At 43.3% G+C, this 18,769-nt stretch overlaps 2 protein-coding genes across 7 annotated transcripts in view; one reads left to right on the forward strand and one right to left on the reverse strand.

The window, feature by feature from the left end:
• ACOX3 (acyl-CoA oxidase 3, pristanoyl) overlaps positions 1-9,978 on the reverse strand; it is a 65,326-nt gene extending 55,348 nt beyond the window's left edge. For 2 of the 5 annotated variants that reach the window (XM_039540114.1, XM_039540110.1), the window contains exons 1-2: positions 8,345-8,372; positions 3,375-3,559 (exon numbers count right to left, since the gene is read on the reverse strand). In XM_039540114.1, coding sequence (XP_039396048.1) covers positions 3,375-3,559; positions 8,345-8,357 — 198 coding nt within the window. In that variant the 5' untranslated portion in view covers positions 8,358-8,372. Of the gene's footprint in view, positions 1-3,374; positions 3,579-8,344; positions 8,373-9,842 lie in introns of those variants that run through there. The other 3 variants (XM_039540111.1, XM_039540112.1, XM_039540113.1) reach the window with 3 other exon arrangements.
• Positions 9,979-10,509: 531 nt separating this feature from the next.
• The window catches only part of TRMT44 (tRNA methyltransferase 44 homolog), a 31,685-nt gene continuing 23,425 nt past the window's right edge, over positions 10,510-18,769 (forward strand). Inside the window, exons 1-3 of one of the 2 annotated variants that reach the window (XM_039540116.1) lie at positions 10,510-10,766; positions 15,093-15,210; positions 17,492-17,711. In XM_039540116.1, coding sequence (XP_039396050.1) covers positions 10,598-10,766; positions 15,093-15,210; positions 17,492-17,711 — 507 coding nt within the window. In that variant the 5' untranslated portion in view covers positions 10,510-10,597. The remainder of the gene's footprint in view (positions 10,767-15,092; positions 15,211-17,491; positions 17,712-18,769) is intronic. The other variant, XM_039540117.1, reaches the window with a different exon arrangement.

The following is an 18,769-nucleotide window of genomic DNA, read 5'->3' on the forward strand; positions in this document are numbered from 1 at the left end:
GGTATTACAGGGCATCCAAGGAGATAGTGGGGGTGGCAGCCATGATGGTAAAGCTTGCTGCAGCAGTTGCTGGCAAACAGCTGCTTCTTGTGCTTAATTTTCCCACTCCCTAGTGTGTGTGGTTTTTTTTTCTTTTAAGACCCCAAAAAGGGAGTGATGGGCTGAATAGCCCATCCCCTCATTATTTTGTTTACTAATTAGGCCAAATTTTTGACACATCCGTTTTGGTCAGGGTGGATAAAAATCAATACGTTAAAATAAAATAAAAAACCTGGATTTTTTTCATTTAAATTAAATACAGGTTATTTTTTTAAAAATAAACCTAGTTAAAATTACATTTGAAACTGACAATCTATGTTAAGGCCTATACTTAATATCTATTAAAATAATTTAAATTAAATACAAAAAAATATATAAATTACTATGTATTTTTTGCCTAGTTTTAATGAAGGTCAAACCATTGAACTGGTGGAAGTCACTTACTAAGCACCTGGAACTAGATTTTGTTGAAGTGCAAAGCCAGCTTTTGACAACAGTAGTCTTTTCTGCAGGTGCAGAACGAATATTTTCTTCATTACAGTTTATTCAACTAGTTCAGTTCAATTACTAGATCATTCAAATTTAAGAAACCAAAGGGAAGTTGAAAAAGCAGAAAACACTTGTTTTCTTCTTCCAATCTATGAATAAAAACTAGGTGTGAGAAGATGAGATCTACTAGTTCTAAAATATCGAAAGACATGGTGACTGGAAACAATCCGCTCAATTCACTAACTACAGATAATGCTTCCTCTGTTTCATAAATCAGCTAGTTTTAAATACAAACCATGTTTTGATTAACTTTTTATGTATTCAGCATATTAAAGCTAGTTTTATTTAATAAAAAAATTAAAGTACTATTGTGCATTTTTAATTGAATATTCCATCCAAATAGTTTCACAAATCACAGGTTTAAAAAAAAAATCTTTTAGTAAATAAGAAATGCATCATTTAACATTTTCTAATAAAATATGTAAACACTAACAATCTGAATAAAGGTTAAGTTAAGCTTCATAATTGCTTAAATGTACATAGATATTGTGTATCCTCCCGATTAGTGAAAAGCAGCACCAAATTTAGTGTAAAGACTATATTTAGTTGCAAATCAGCATGTTTTAATGGTTAACGGCCAATGAGAATAAACCTCTCTTTAGGAAAATAACTAAAGTACAAATGTAAAACATGATTAAAAACAATTATTTAAATCAAGATTTCCTGCATGCTGATTTAAAATCATGATTAAAATCAGTCATTTAAGTCACTGATTTAAAATCAGTCCACCCTGATTTTGGTCCACTGATTTCTAGTTTCATTTTTTTGTTTACCAGGCATGATCTTAACACAGTTCTTTAATTTGGTAGTAGGCCTTTTTGTTTAAACTAATTTTGTTATGTTTTGTTTCCCCTTTGCAGTTCTCTCATTTATTGGGACATTTGATAAACTTTTAATTAATTTTTATAGTTGAGCTTACAATTCGGATAAATTTGTAGTCCCAGTTATTACAACAACTGCCTATGCAACTCTGCTACTCCCTGGTACAAAAGGGTATTTTTGTCCTTTAGCTTTTCAGTAGGTCAGCCAGATGCAGAGCCTGGTATTTACGATCTCTCTGTTCTTTTAAGGTTCGTGTGTCTGGGGTCCAAAGATACTTTTGTGTGATGCTAGCAGACCAGGTGCCAGCTCAAGCCAAAGTCCCCACATCTCAAGTGAACACTGGCAAATACATAGCTAGTATCAGTCTAGCTTGCCTGTGTGTTAGTATTGTTAAAATAGATTCTAAGAAAGTGTTTAGTGTTTAGACTTCATTGTATTCTTGTGATTTGATTTTTTGCTGCATGTATTAAATCTCACTGTTCCCATATTGCATGGTAATATTTGAGTGGTTGTATTGTGAGTGACTGTGTAACTCACCAAACAGGAGGGAGACATTAACTAGGGTGAAGTGCTGATCTTCAACAGAAGATGTTACGGCCTGTCCAACAGGAAAGGTCTATCAATACCAGACAGACTACTGTGGGACATTACAGAGAACGAAAGCCATTTGTTGTTCTGCCCTCCTCCATGTGAAGATGAGTCATGCAAGTGGATTCCTCCCATCGGGGCAATTTGCAGCTCAGGGCACACAGCAAGAGGGGATAAAAATTCCTAACAATCCCTGCTTGGACTCTGGGGATGCGGGGGGAGGCAAGGGTTTTCTAGGCATAAGCAAGAGACCTCCAGATGTTTAGTCTGGGTTAGCCCTAAAGGACGTATACAACTTTTTTATTGTAGCAGTTTCTATTATCTTTTGAAACTTAAAATTGTAAATCTTTTGTGTATATATGTTTACCTGTTTCAACCTTATAAATGGTCTTTTGTTTTCTTTTCCTATTTAATAAATATTTATTAGAGTTTACTAGAGGATTGGCTACAAGCGCTGTCTTTGGTGTGAGATCTAAAGTGCAACTGACTTGCGGCAAGTGACATGGGCGTAACCTTAATATTGCTGTGATTCTTGGTGTAAGGGATAATCTATCTCAAAAATATGATCACCTGGGGGCGGGGGAAAGGGAGGTGAGATAGATCAGAGTACACAAAGAGACTGTCTGACTATGTTAAGGCTTTTTATAGTGTCTGAGGAGTATCCACTTGATAACAGGTTGGTGAAATCTAAGGGCAGGTCTACAGTTAAAATGCTGCATCAGCACAGCTGCACCAATGCAACTGCACCACTGTAGCGCTTAAGTAAAGATCCTCCTACACCGATGGGAGAAGTTCTCCTGTCGGCGTAGTTAATCTACCTCCCTGAGATGTGATAGCTATGTTGACAGAAGAAGCTCCCCCGTCAATGCAGTACTGTCTACAGGGCAGGTTAGGTCAGTATAACTATGTCAGTCAGGGGTGTATATAGTGTAGACCTAGCCAAAGTATAGAACTCACAATTTGGGATCTGTGCCCTGTCTCCTAACAGTCTGCCCTGAGGTTGGTACTCCTGCTCTTGAGTCACTGCAAGCAGCATTACAACGTATGCAAATATAGTAGGTCACTGCTTTAATTGGAAATGGAGACTTTAATTTAGTGTCTGCTGTAATTTAGTATTGCTTCCCAAAATTCATCATTAGTAGTGAAATGAAAACGTTATATTTGATCAGTGCAGTGAAAGAAGTATTGTTTAGAAGTCAGTTCTGCTCTAAAAAGTGACTACATAAAAATGGTAAACCACTTGAGTGCTGATAGTCCTCCAATGCCTCCCTCCCTAACATTGGCCCATCATTTATTACTTCAGCTTATGCCCTTCCCTTCAAAAATACCCTCAATTTCCCCAGACAACATAGCAATCCTTGAAAAAACAAACTTACCTTGAACTGGATGAGATCTTCTTCATCTATAAACACTGCCATCTCCTTCCAGCTGAAGGAAGCCCTCTTACGGTACTCACAAAGTGGCCCCTCAGGGAAATCTGGTAGCAAGATGTCCCAAGAACGTTGGTTGCAAGTGGCTTCTTTCAGATCACTAGTCGATGCCATCTTGAAGTTAAACACTTCTGCATCCAACAAGAACATATGTCCAATGAGCTAAAACACTGAAAATGTCTATTTTTTTTCACAAGTACTTTTATCAGTGGATAAAAAAGGGAACTGAAGAGTGTGGCATGGTGTACCCCATCCTTTGAGGCCCCAGGGCCCTACTACACCCTGCCACAAAAGAAGAGCAGCAAAGGTGGGTCCTCAGGTCTTCTTAGAGAGGCCCCATCCGAAGCAGCCAATCAGACCCCAGTAGGCTCAGTTAAAAGGAGCTGCAGGGACTTAGCAGCTCACTTCCTGTCTGGGGCCAGAGGGGCACGGAACAGTGCTTTGCTCTGGTCAAAGAGAGCTTGATAGGCTGCATTAGCTAAACCTGGGAGCGAAAGGATCTGAGAGCTCTAGTCCTAAAGTAATAGGCAGAGGTAAAAAGGCTTGCTGCAGGAGCAACCAAGTAAAGGAAGCAGCACTTGGCTTTTATTTATAGGGTCTCTGGGTTGGGACCTGGTATAGCGGGTAGGCCCAAGTACCCCCATAAGCTGCAGAGGAAGTGGCACAAGCCCTGAGAAGGGGATAAGGCTCATTTAGAAGCCCAAACAAAGGGCTGGAATTTAAAGGCTCAGGAACAGGGCTGAAAGACTGTCTGTTTGGTGGACTCTTGGTTACTCCCCCCCTCCCCCCCAAAAAAACAACAAAAAACAAACAAACCCAAAAACCACCCTTGAGATGAGTTGGGGCAGAGATAACTGGTGAAGACAAAAAGCGACACAGAGTCTTGTGGCACCTTATAGACTAACAGACGTATTGGAGCATAAGCTTTCGTGGGTGAATACCCACTTCGTCAGAGGCTCCAGGGAGAAAGCCCTGCTCTCTAACAGGGCAGGGAAGGACTTACAGTTAGCCCAGAAGGGGCTGAGAACTGAGCCCAGAAACTGGGCTGAAGACACTAACAAGGGTGCAGCAATAGTTCTCGTTGGACCTTTGTTACCCTGGAAGGGGTTCATTCATGCCTATTGACTGTGTGTGACTTGGCTGGAGGGGCTGAGCCACTGAATATCTGCCTAGCGAGGTTGGCTGCCCACAGGGGGCGCCTGGAGAAAAAGAAAATGGCAGCACCACACCCACCATGAGAGGTGAGTGCACTCCATCACAAACAGTTCTTCAATCAATCCATACATAATCATTCAAAAGGGACAGGGACTGCAGACTCAACTGTTAAGACTGGCCTTCTCTTTTTCTAACTTAACTGATTTAGTACAAGTTAAATAACTGTCTCTGATCAGACATAAATGACATACACTTTTATTAAAATGTGAACTGATCAATGTGAAAAAGAAATATATAATTTATGCATACTAATAAAACTAGATAAAAGAAAGATTTAGATAAAAGGACCAGAAGAAGAAAGTGCTGTGATTTAAACATCAGTAAAAAAGATTAGTCTCGCTCCCAAATGAAACACTGTGTAATAAAATATCAAAGCATCCACACATGCAGAAAAAACAAAGCATAAAATGCAGGAGATGAAAGCATTTCTTTTCTTCCCTGTCTTGGCAGTTAATGTTCAAACGAACTATTCCAAATGGCATTTGTCGGTCAGTACACATAAACAAACGTTTTATTCTTTTCGTATCACGAAAGGGACCAATGAGTGCCAGGAAGCCAAGAATCACGCTGAAGCCGATCTAGACAGAAGTGATGTTGGCAGGAAGAGAGAACTTTGAGGAACTGGCAGGAGCTCTGACCTCCTCTTCCACTGAGGTCATCTGCCCTTGTGTAGTCCCATACATCTATGCAAAGTGCACGTAAAAATGACTGTAAAATGCTAATCCACATGGTATCACTCTATACTTGCAGTACACAGGTATAAATGGGAAGGGCAGAATCACTGAGGCAGTAGAGAATCCGGCCCCTTGCATCCACAGGATATTTAGGGTATGTCTTCACTGCAGAGTTAACTCATGCTCTTATTTGAGTGTTGCTCCTATGGTCCCTTGCATCCACACACAAAAAACCTCCCCCACAATCCAGACTAGCTGAATAGAACTTTCACTCCAGGTAGTAACCCACTCACTTTGCGGTGAGACCACAAGCTAAACCACTTGAGTGCTGATAGTCCTCCAATGCCTTCCTCCCACAATGCAATAGGAAAGTCATAGAGCATCTCCTCTTACTGCATCACAAAGAAGCATCGGATATGCCCCTAGAAATCCTACCAACACATGCTGGGGAGTGCAGTACCGGTGAGGACACAGTAACTTGGATAGAGCTTTGTGGTGCGGATGTTCACATTGAAGGCAGGCTAACCTGGGTGCCGATCACCCGAGCTAACTCTGCAGTGAAGACATACCCTCTGTAAAAAAAAAACAACCAACAAACCATCTGCAACCATTGTATCAAGACACAGTTGCTTTGACAATAGACTAGATTAAGCCCTCCATGGAAAGGATACCCTTGTGACAGCAGGGATGGCCACTGCTTTCTAAACTTGTGTTTTCAGCCACTTAAAACTTTCCCCAAAATACTGACTTTTTAGGCTGCAATGACTTTGAAGCCTAACTCCTTTTTGTAATTTCTGAAGACCTCTCCCCACCCAAGGACTAAAATTGATGTGTTCTAACATTGCCCTATATCCAGCAAACTGTGGGTAGAGGTCTCAATAAATAACTACAAATACAAATTGTTCATCTCATAGGATCCAGACAGCTGCATAAAAATGTTACTTTCTCACCTAAATCATTGCTTTCAGTATTTCCATGCAAAACCCTTCTTTTCCACCTGCTCGTAACTTTTCTCAAATATTTTCCTTTAGGCTGAATCATCACATGCATTAAACTAGCTACTTGGAAGGGGAGAAGCCAGGAAAGCTCCCCCATTCTCCTCTCTAAATTATCTATTTCCTGGTTCTTATTACACACTGAATAACTTTCTAGACAAAGAACATACCTCTTCCCCTGCACACTTTTTTTTTTTTTTTGGTAGTTTGTATTACCATTTTCTAGATATATTACAACTTACTAATGTGTTCAGCCTGGCAGTGTAACCTTTGGCTGAGCACAGAGGTTTTGTTACCACGTCTTTCCTTTGACAGACTAATATACGTATTCATGTTATTTTAATTACACCTAAATGTGGAGGCAACAGGTGGCGTTGTAAATCCTTAAATAAACAAAACTCTCTCTCCATGGTTTTCAGGTCTTTACTGACTTCTGTTCCCCAGCTAGGAATTTCACAAATAAATCACTCCAAAGGTATTCATATTTATCATTTTGTAAGCAAACATGGAATTCACTCTCCCTCTGACCTTAAGCTATGCTCAGAGTCCAGATATAAATTACTCACTGGAGACACTTATTGACAAAATAGAATTCAAACTCAGCTTTTGTTTAAAAGTACACCGTCTGGTCAATGCGATTGAAAGAGTTTGTTTTAAAAGGAATAATATTTATATTGTGGCATTTGGAACCCCTCCCAAATATTGCAGAATCCTGCTAATACAGGCCTCCATCCTACAGCTGGACCTGTACAGGCAGAGATCTGTGCCTGTACTGAGTACCACTGAATTTAACAGGATTCCATGGGGTGTGAAGATTTAATTGCAGGATCAGGGCCATATAGCTCAATTATGCCCTACAGATATACCATGGAGTGCACTGTAGAATCTCTGGAAGCATGCACAGGGAGTGCATCCATTGTTACATCTTTTCACGGGGTGCAGCAGGACACTCTCCCTGCAATCCACCAGCTGCATCTTATTCTCCACCCCTTTTGAGATAGCTTGTGCCACTAGACCTACACAGTCCTGCTGCTGCAGTTGTACCCAGTGGCATGCCTAACTGCACACACAATGGCTGGGGGAGGAAAGGAGGCCACCTTCCTTATAAACTTTAGTCCAGTTGTTAGGGTAGTCCTCTGGGATGGGGGAGATCCCAGTTCAATTCCTCCTCTCCCTAATGAGAAGGGATTTGAACAGGTTTCCCCACCTCTCAGATAAGTGCCCCAGCAGGGTCTGAGCCATTGCTTGGTGATGCAACACCTAAGTCTCTGCTGATTTAGGCCCAAGTGCTCTTTCATCCCACTGTATATCCACACAGAGCGGGGGCAGATCCTCAGCTGATGTAGACTGTCATAGCTCCATTGAAGGGAACAGAGCTAATTATCACCAGCTGAGAATCTGCTTCAGGGACTCAACATAATCAGGTTTATACGAATTTGAATCCTCTACCCTGATCTAAACAAACTGAGAGACCCATGGCCAACTTGTTTATTAACTTGATCTTGGATTAACTCCTTTTGGATTAACATAAAGCAATTTTGAATTACTGTTGCAATGAAAGTTTGAGTTAATCAAACTGCTGTTAGGTAAACTGTTTAAAAACAAAAGTTACGCCTCCACACACCAATTTTGGTCTTTGTTCCCCATCTTATGATCTCACCTTTTCTCCTCATCCACTAGCCTACAGGCTGCTGAGGATCTTGTTCTTGCAATCAGCTCTTTTATATTGTGTTTCAAACCTGAACAGGGAGGGAGGACTCTCCCAATGTAATCCCAGATATGAGTCGAAGGAGGGGGGAATTCGAGCCATGCTGACTGCGGGGAAGAGATCGATGGGAAAGGCATAAAGATCAGCTTGCAGTGGGCCATAAAAATGCCAGAAATTAATCTACATGCAAAAATGGGCAGAAACTATTGGGTGAAAATCTGAAAAGCCTGATTTCCACTAAAATCAGGCCCATGGAGTGCCCACTTGGTGGTGTAGATGTAGGAAGTTCTCTGCTACCTACTCAGGACACAGACAGCAGCTTACCAGAGGGTTGCATCCAACTGGAGGTGGGGGGACTGGTTGGAGTGGAGTGTGGGACCCAGCTGAGAGGGAAGGAGGCAAGGGGCCTGGCTGGGTGTATAGCCTGGCCTACATAAACAATGAAGGAGCATGTGAACCTTTGGTTTACCAATACTGGTTTCACTCTTCTCCTTTCCCACTTCTCTCTCTGCTCCATTTTTAACCCCTTAGCATCTCTTTCCCCACAACTTGATCCTCTTAGAATGAGGCCACAGCTTTGCAATTGTGGGTGATGAGAATGTTTTGGAAGAGGATTTGGCGGTACAATTTCTGGGTGCCATCCTTCAGACACACAGGTGTGGAGGTGCTGAGTAGCTGGCTTTAGAAGAGAAACAGAAAGTAACAGACAATGGAAAAGGGCTTGAGCTGAAGCAGAAAAATAAAACTACTTTTCTGACAGTCAGGGAATAAAATAATGGCAAGTCAGTCAGCTGGTAAACTGGACAGAAAGTCAGAGCCTCAAAGCAAAGCATACAGGTTAGACCGATCTGAAGCAAGGAGGTAAACAAGATTAAAATCCTGCAATGAATGATGCAGCTGTGTAACTTCATTACATGGTAGCTCCATGGAGCTCAATGGGACTATGCATTTGAGTAAATTTATGCTCATATGTAAGCATTTGGAAAACCCAGGCTTTTTGTGTTTTTTAAAAATTCATGACTTTACATCTTGAGTTTTGTGTGTGGATGTGACTGTACACAACTGGACCTGTTTCACTGACAGCCGCCAAGTTAAAAACTGGGTACATGGGGGAACTCTTGTTAGTAGTGAAAATTCATAATTGCATAATAATAGCTGCTGATACATCCGCACAGAACCATTTGCAATGTACTGCTGAGAAACAACAATGCACAAATTATGCAGCCCAGACACTCATGAGCGATCAGAGTTCAGGGAATGGCATTAAGTAGAAGAACTGTCACTTATCAATACCACGACAGCAGCCCAACTCTCTCCTTGGGAAATTCCACTGCGGTATAATGCCCAACCACCAGAGTGAAATAATTAAACACGGGGTACAGAAATGACCCGCAGACCAGTCTACTGTCCGACCAGGCAGAAATGCAACAACGAAGAGGGAAGAGTAAATTACACATTTAACAACCTGTCAAGGTTTTATTCGAGAACCCTTTAGATCTAGGGATGACAACCCACGAGGGACCCTTTCAACAGGGAATGACTCTCCCACTTAGCCTCGAGGCCACTCTCTGGCCTATCTCCCTCCCCAGCTGTGGGTGAGGAGAAGGGTACCAGGAACGGGACACTGGCTGGCACAGCGGGGACAGGAGGGGAGAGCTCGCTATGGCTCTGTACGGGGATCAGTTGCTTCTGCTGTGGCCTTTGGCTTCTCCCCTTCGCTGCCAGGCTGGCTCTGGTGTGAACCCCCAGGACGCAGCCACGGGGAAGGGGGCAGCCAGCGGGACTCCCACCGGGGCGGAGAGTCACTCACTTACCTGCAGCTGCTGCTGCCGCTGCTGCCCCAGCCTGCTCCGCTGCAGGAACTGACGGTACAAGCCTGCGCCCGGCCCGCCTCCTCCTCCTCGCCGCCGCAGACACGCTCACTCCGCGACTCCGGCCGGGCTCGGGCTGGGGCTGCAGGCGGCGGCGGGGCGCATGGGGCTGGCGGGGGCGATCGCGCTGCGGGACGGCGCCTCGCTGCTGCCCCGGGGCTTCTGGGCCGCCGTCAGCGTGTGGCTGGAGAAACCGCAGGTGGTGAACAAGAGACTGAGCGGCTCCCGCATCGAGGCGGAGAGGAGAGTGTCTGCCCCGGCGGGGGCCGGGCCGGGCCGGGGAGTGACTGGGGGCGAGGGGACAGGGGCAGCGGAGCGGAGGACTGGGGAGAGGGGGACAGGGGCATGGGAGGGGAGGAGAGGGGATGGGAATGGGGAGAGGGGGACAGGGGCACAGGAGGGGAGGGGGTGGACTGGGAATGGGGAGAGGGGGACAGGGGCAGAGATGGGGAGGGGGAGGACTGGGGATGGGGGGAAGGGGACAGGGGCAGTGGCAGGAAGGAGAAGGGATGGCCATGGGGAGAGGGGGACAGGGGCAGAGGAGGGGAGCGGGATAACTGAGGATGGGGAGAGGACAGGGGCACAGGAGGGGAGGGAAATAGCTGGGGACTGGGGGCAGGGCAGGGAGGAGGAGAGGCAAGTGACTGCTGGGGATGCTATCCCTCCCCCCACAATCCTGGAAGCTGTCTGGAGTGATTTCTCTGGCATGATTGCTCAGGAGGATTGTGAAATGCCAGCCTTCATTAAAGAACTTGGGAAAGAAACCCAGCCTGAGACAGATGCTCACGGCCTCGATGCGGTCCTCAGAACTCTGTTCCCTAAAAGTCACCCTCACCATTGTTCCACTGCACCGAGAAAAGAAATGGTCATAAAAGGTAACTTAACAAAGGGGATGAAAGACAGCACAGAGCCAGAGTTGTGGAAACTAGCTGGGCTTTCATATGTGCAAATTCCAGCTGCCTTCTGGACCCATAGCAAGAGGGGATGATAGCAAAGGAATTAAGTCAGCCTGTAAATTCCTGTGATTGTACCAAGGTCAACAGTGGCTGTTACTTTGTAGTGAAAAACACACTTTGGACCAATTTTTTCCCAGATCCCCTAGGCCCCCCCCTCAAGGATTGAACGCACAACCCTGGGTTTAGCAGGCCAATGCTCAAACCACTGAGCTATTTCCCACAGGTGCTAGTGGAGTGTGTCTGATTGTTTTGTCTTTAAAGATATACGTAAAATACTCAGACACTTACCTTTTTGTGGGGAGGGCTTATGCCCCAGTACGACTGTTAGTCTGTAAGGTGCCACAGGACAGTGTGGCTTTTTAAAGCACTATGTAAGTGCTAAGGATCTGATTTTCAAAAACACTTAACAGAGGCAGGCACCCAATTCACATGGAAAATCAATAGGAGATTTTGAAAATTCCACCCTACATATTTATTATTCAGTTTGGTATGTCTATTACCATGATATTGGATCCAAGTGTTCTTTTAAAGGACACCGACAGCCCCAAACTAGAATCCACCCTTTAAAATACCGTATATTTTCAGCTGCTCTTCTAATCTTGAAAAACCTATTATCACCCAAAATGAAGCACTGAGAAAATTCCAGGGTCTGCTAGATTCTTCACAGCGTCATGCTTTATACTATTGCTAAATTTAGCTTGTCTGTTCCATTCTTGTGAACAAGGAGGATATTGAAATAATGCTTATCTATTTTAAGAAGAAAGTGGAAGTATAGTGGAGGGGACTGGTTGGAGCTCCTACAGAAATAGGCCAAACAAAAACACAGCTGGCAGTGTAGGTGTAATTGTAGACTTACAAAGCTTGACAATAGCCTTTGAAAGTACAGAACTTAAAAAGGACATCTGGAGCTGTAGAATGTAACGTGGCTTGTAAGATTTTTCAAAGCAACTTGGGTCTCTCTGTCTCTTTCAAACTATCCGTGTTGCTTAATAATCCTGGCATTTAGGGTTGCCAATCCCCCAGGATTGTCTAGGAGTCTCCAGGAATTAAAGATTAATCTTTAAAGATTGTCGTATGATGAAACCTCCAGAAATACGTCCAGCCAAAATTGGCAACCCTACCTGGCATGGAATTTTAAGCTTTCCTGAACAGACACATATAGTAATGTGTTCTATTCACAGACAGTCTTACTTTTTATTACTCTAATCCTGCAATGTAGCCATTCAGAGTGGATCTTTACACCTGTGTGGAATCCCATTGAAGAAATATACAGGGTGTGGATTGAATTCAAATACAGGTCCTTGGGAAGGAACCTAAATCCAAAAGCGAGTAAAGTAACTGATCTAAGGCACCAGCACTGATAGCTGCCTTGAAATACTCAAATATCTTGGAATTCTTACTCAATACCTTTTCTGAAACATTTACAATGTGTATTGTACTTCTGAATAATTTTTTGAGAATGGAAAAAAAATCACTTATTTCGTGTTTTTAATTAGTCAACAGCCCTGTGTCTGGTTGTTTTAAAACTCCCCACAGGGGATTCTACATATGGAATAGCTTGGTAGACATGTTACCAAAAAAAAAAAAAAGATTTTTGGAACATTCAGGTTAGAATGGGCTTATATAGCCTCACATCACACAGTGAACTGGGTAAAGATGGATTAAGTTTATTAAGGTCATGCTTACCAAATCCAGTGCTGTACAAAAGTGCAATGCTATCTAAATGTGTCCACACTAGTCTCACTCTTTTCCTGATCCTCCATTCCTTGCTATTGAAATCAGTGGGAATTTTGATTGCCTAAGGAATGTAAGCTCAGGCCCTGACTGCCTATTAGGTGCCCTGTGACTATGTTGTTGTGTTGGAATGCATGCTTTGATGAAAATAAATAGAAAAGGACAAACAAACATTGACTTATTTTGTATTTCTGCCATCTGAAGGGTATTGGAGAAATTAAACTGCAAAATGTTTGCTACAGGATACTCTTGTGGTTACCTTTATAAATTAATAATGCCAATGTAGACCAATAATAGCAGTTATAATTCTTTTTTAGCAATGCCATATGGAACATATTAAGCAATTTAGGGTTATTTTATAGGAGGCTATATGGATATATTGAAGATGTGGGAGGTAAAATCAATAGCATGTGAGGACTAGTTTATATCATGCTATTTATGGTTTGCTTCCCTCCTCATTGTTTTTCTTGATAGGAAGTTTTAATGAAATGCTGTTTTAAGTTATGTAGGAGTTAACCATGGAGTATGCACATGTTTCATTTTAGAGAATGAGACTTGATAGCTAGATGGTGCGGGCATTTCAGGGCCCTATCCGTAGCTGGTGTAAGTCAGCATAGCTCCATTGACTCTGTTTTGGGACCGTATTCTGACATCATATGGAGATTATAAATGTCATTGGACCAGTAAGTTGGTGGTTGGATTTTATTCAGTTTCCTTTTGATTCAGAAAATAACACTAAGGAACTTGCTTTCTGCTATCCGAAGTCATCCAGAAGTGTCGTCTGGCTACTCAGAAGGTTGTGTTAAGAGCAAGGAGTGAGGTTTAAGAACACTAGGACATACCATTTGACTACAAAAAAGGGAAGTTAATTAAAGCCAGCCTTGTACAGTATATGTTAACAAGATTTCAATCAACGGCCAGATTATTTGACATCTCCCATTCTTGCATTAACAAGGAAAAATGGTGTGTGAAAGTTTTGTCCAGTGTCACCCACAAAAAGTACAGTTTGGGAGCTATGTGGTTATGCTTCCTCAGTTCTGTGTGTGATTAAGTGTCCAAGTGCTGCATTGTGCCTTTCAGAGCTTTTTTTGGATACTGAGCTGAGTACTTATCTATCCCAAGTACAACTGCTGCCGCTGATTCATTTTACTGGTGAGGTTTTGACTACCTACCTTGAAAAGAATCCCAAAGATCGCTGCTTGCAGTTAAACACAAGGAGGCAGTTGTGATTGCTACAGATGCAGAATACAGCAGCCCATTATACTGCACTTCATCAGAAGGAAGTTATCTTTTGAGTGAAAGAAGAAATGCTAACTTACCAAAAACCAAACAAGGCTCCTGCACCTGAAATGTATGGTGCTGTTTGGGATGGTATTCGAGGGGCAGATGGGAGAATAGCTGGCTTTTACATTCATATTTTATGATCACAAAATACAAACAAAAAGTTATATATAAAATTATATGTGATATAAATGGAGGGGGAAGGATAGATATGCCACCTGTCTTCTTAGACCCATATCCTTCAGACACTTGGCGCATACATAATACACATGGATACTCAATAAGAGCCAATAGGACTGGTCAGATGTGTCAGTATTTGTAAGATCAGGGCATTAGGTCAGAGGCTAAAAAGTAGATTGAAATGAGAGGGCAGAGCTCTCAGTGCACTAACTCAGGGGGAGTGTGAGTGCAGGAGAGCATTGCTCACTGAAACTGGGGAGAAGAGAGAGTGCTCCTCTCTGATTTTGGTCCCTCCCTCTTACTTTAACCCTTGCCTTGCTCCACAGTCCTGCAAACACAACTTCAGCTGAAACCCTGCACAAGACCAGCTTGGAGATCCAATGGGTTCCCTTTGGGGCAGGGTCTTGTCTTTATGTGTTTGTACAGCACCTAGCCCAGTTGGGGGATGTGGATATTACTACAGTTGAAAGATAATAGTAATATTTTTTCCAGTTTTGAACAGGTTAGTTCACAAAGTTGTTGATAGGTGTCTTCCTGCTCTACAACAGCTATGTACCACCCTGGGTATTTGTATCTCTGTTAATTTGGAATTTACTTTCTAGGCTTCCAATTTTAAAGAGAGTGAGTAGCAATGTTATGGTGGTAAATGACTTTCAGCAATAGATATCTGGCCACATATTTATTACACCACATGGTCCCTTAGAAATCAACTAACATGTTTTATAGTTAAGCACACATGTAAGTCTCTGCAGGGTTAGGGCCTTAGAAATGTTGCAAAACATCTTGCAATAATATGCACAGTATTGCAAACTGTATAAGGAATCAGTAGTTTTGGATGGCAGAGCTGTTTCTTACACTACACCTCTCCTGAGTATTAGGGAGCATTAGGCTCCTATCTCTGCATTTAAATACAGCTTGCTTCTCTAAGTTGTGCTATGGTATAAGCAACAAAATACTGGCTTCTTATTTTGCGTGGCTTGGAATTACCCAATTTCTAAACAACATAATAGTTTGAGCCAATAATATTCCACAGTTTACAAATCTTTTCAGATACCTTTAATGGGACTGTGACCTTTCTACCATTGGAGGAAAATGATGAAGGAAAATATCAGGTTAAGAAGTGCAACATTTATCAAATTCGACTTACACACACTAAAGATGTTGAATGGTGAGTGCTGGGGAGAAAAAGGGGAAGAAAACCTCTGCACTGGCCTAAGATGACACCATCCTCTTCTATAATGTGTCTGGATGGCTTGATTTGTGTTATATAGGGCCTGATTCATGTGATAAAGAATCCCCTGCTCCTTATTTAAGCTATGATTGTCCTGTGCCAGTATGTGCACACCTATTCATCTAAAATTCTTAGCTCACTGTTCTCGGAGACCTGAACTGAGTGCATTCTTCTTAGTTAGGGCTTGATGCTGCTCCTTTGAAGGCAATGGGAATTTCACATTGACTTTAATGGGGGAAGGATCATTCCCTCAGATCCTTATTGAATGAATCGTACTGTGGATCACAGTCGCATCCTGCCGTTATAGAAAAGTAACCTTTTCATTTAATCAAGTCTGCTTTCTTTTTATAATTGCCAGATATTAAATGTTTCTCAGTTAATTGAAAAATCCCAAATTTCTATCTGTACAACTAAGCCTGTTCCAGTTTTGCATGGATAGGATTATGAATTGTTCCATCTGACTTCCTTAAAAATATTTACAATCTGGTCAGAGAGTCACTTCTGAAGTGTACTCAGCGTAAAGTTAAGCACTTGTGTGTGTGCAGTATCAGGGTCAAAGTTGGAGATTTCTCATGAAAATTAAACTTGCGGAATGCCTGATCGATCACCCAAGGCACAGTCCTGCAAGGTGCTGAGCACTCTAGTCCTGATGCCACAAAGCCACTTTGCATTTAAATGTGTGAGTAGTCCCGTTGACTACGCACATGCTTAAAGTTAAGCATGTGTTTAAGTGCTTTGCTGGATCAGGGCCAGAGAGCTGAGCCGTCTTGCAGTGTCATGTCCCTAGTCTACCCCTCGGCCAGTGCTGCAGTGTTACATACAGTACACCCATGTGTAATGTTTGGTTTAGCTTTAAGTGCCTTAAACCAGTGGTTCCCAAACTTTTCAGCATCACGCCCCCTTTTTAATTTTTGAGAAACCCTCACGCCCCCCGACCTCTCCTTTACTATCATCCAACCTTCCCTGATCCTTGTCCCCCTCATCGCCCCCTCCCAGGATCCCCCGTCCCTAACCGCCCCCCTGGGACCCTACTCCCTATCTAACCCCCCTGCTCCTTGTCCCCTGACTGCCCCTCCTGGGACCCCCATCCCCCGGACCCCACCCCCTATCCAACCTCCCCAGCACCCTGTCGCCGGACTGCCCCAACCCCTATCCACACCCCTGCCCCTGACAGGCCCCCCAGGACTCCCATGGCTATCCAACCCCCCGCTCCCTGTCTCCTGACCACCCCCTCAGGACCACCGCCCCATCCAACCACTCCCTGTCTCCTGACTGCCCCCCGGGACCTCCTGCCCCTTATCCAACCTCCCCGGCCTCTTACCAGGCCGCTCAGAGCGGCAGGACTGGCTTATTGGAAAGCCTGGGAGGGGGGCGGGCGGGCACAAGCTGTGCTGCCTGCATGGCAGTGTGGCTGTGGGGAATGGGGGACAGGAGGGGAGGTGCCGGGGGCTAGCCTCCCCGGCTGGGAGCTCATAGGCCAGGCAGCCTCATGCCCCCCTTGGAATTTCTTCACTCCACCCCACCCCCAGGTGGGCACGCCCCCCATTTTGGGAACCAATGCCTTAAACAATGGGACTTCTACTGCATCTTCTGGGAGACTCTTCTGCTGCCGAACAGAATTCATTGCTAAGATGTTTTCTCTTTTACTCACTCTGTTTTCTGTTGTTTTCATGTATTACCTAGTTGTTTCTTGTTCTATTCCTTGGACCTCCCTGAATATCTCATTTTCCTCTTGGATCTTTATATCCTTCACATAATTTTGTAATGTTATCAAATCTCCTGCATAGGCCCCAACCCCACAAACAGTTATGTGATTAACATGATGCACATGAATAGTCCTGTTGAAGCCAATGGGGCAACCGAAGTGAGCAGAGTTGTGTGTGTGCTTAAGTGTTTGCAGGATTGGCGTCCTAGTCTCCAGGTAGCCAAGCTATAAATAGCAATTCTTCTGAACTGTCCTGGTATGTCAATTCGTTTCTTCAATACACAGAGTGGGATTTTCAAAAGCACTCAGCATTGGGAGCCGCTAACTACAATGGGAGCAGTTAGGCCAATGCTGAATGCTTTTGAAAATCCTGCCCTATGATGTATGCAAAAGATAAATGTAACAAAGCTTGTGTTTAAAGTGGCTTCTGCTGGTTTTTTTTCTCTTTTAATGAGCCTTTAGTTTAATCATTGACATACACTGTATTTATTCAGATTTCTTTTATTTTTAAAGGTCTGTGTCTATTTTAACTTCATCTCCAGAAAACTGGGTCGCAGATGGAATAGTATACCCCAAAAGAACGTGGCTTGGAAATGAACTATTGTCCAAACTGGCTAAATGGTCCACTGAGGAAAAGCAGAGTGAGTTTAAAAGTACACTCTCGCTCATTTCTGTGGCTAAATACAGCAGGGTTTATCAAGAGCTAAAACAAAAATACAAAGAAATGGTAAAGGTAAGTGTGGCGATCAAATCTAGACTCCTATTCTCTCATAGAGTTTTCTGCTTCCTAGTGAGACTGTGATCTTAGTTAAAAGAGGAGAAATCTATTTGAAAAATCATTAAATTAAAATTTGTTCTTGATTTTAAAGTTCCCTGTGTATGTGAAGAGAGTTCAGTGTTTGGTGGTGGTGGTTATGAGTCAAATTGCAATGTGCACTTGTAATTTGTAACTAGGAGAAAATGATGAGCAAGGTAGCACCTGAGGTGCAGAGCCTTGATGTGCTTCCGATAACATTTTCAAAAGCAAGGCTGACTGACTTAGGAGCCTATGTCCAGGTTTTCAAAAGTGAATTATGCACGTAGGAGTCTAAATCTCACTGAAAGTCATTGTTGCCTTAGGTGCTTAAATACCTCTGACAGCCTGGCTCTAAGTGACTTGGGAAAATGAGATTTAGGATCTTAAGTTACTTTGGCACTTTTGAAAGTTTTGCCCTCTGTGGCTTGCTTTAGGCCTCTGCTGCTGATGTTTTACCATCAAGTTTCCTAACAATTTCCACCCTAGGCTGTGATAAATCCTGTGTGCATTCACATGTGTGGGAGTGTTTGCTTTCCAAGCATTTGCTCTTCAAGAATTATTTTTTGAGCTCCAGGGAGCCTTCATCTGTATTGAGAGTGAATTCCACCAGAGACAGGGAAACCATCTCAACTGTTCCTTCAGCCTGGGGGTGGCATTTTAACAAGACTTTCCTTTCTGCCTCAGCCTATTGCTGTGGTGGGTGCATAGTATATATGTAGCTGCCCACTTCATGCTCCTTCCAAGGGAGCTTCAGCCAATCCAACCATGCTAGATAGGTTTTCAGGAAGGCTTGACATTGTGTACTGCCATCTCAGTATCCTAGACCACCGGTTCCTTGCTGGTTCCCTTGAAGTCAATGTGACGAGAATTAACAGGGGCTTGAAGGACACTGCCCCTGGCCGACAGCTCTGAAATGGACCTGTGACTGGGACCTGTTGGGTCAGAGAGAGCCTCCTATGGCAACCCATTTCCCATCTCATTCTCTCGAATGATAT

Source organism: Mauremys reevesii, linkage group 5 (genome assembly GCF_016161935.1).
Source record: "Mauremys reevesii isolate NIE-2019 linkage group 5, ASM1616193v1, whole genome shotgun sequence".
Taxonomy (NCBI): domain Eukaryota; kingdom Metazoa; phylum Chordata; order Testudines; family Geoemydidae; genus Mauremys; species Mauremys reevesii.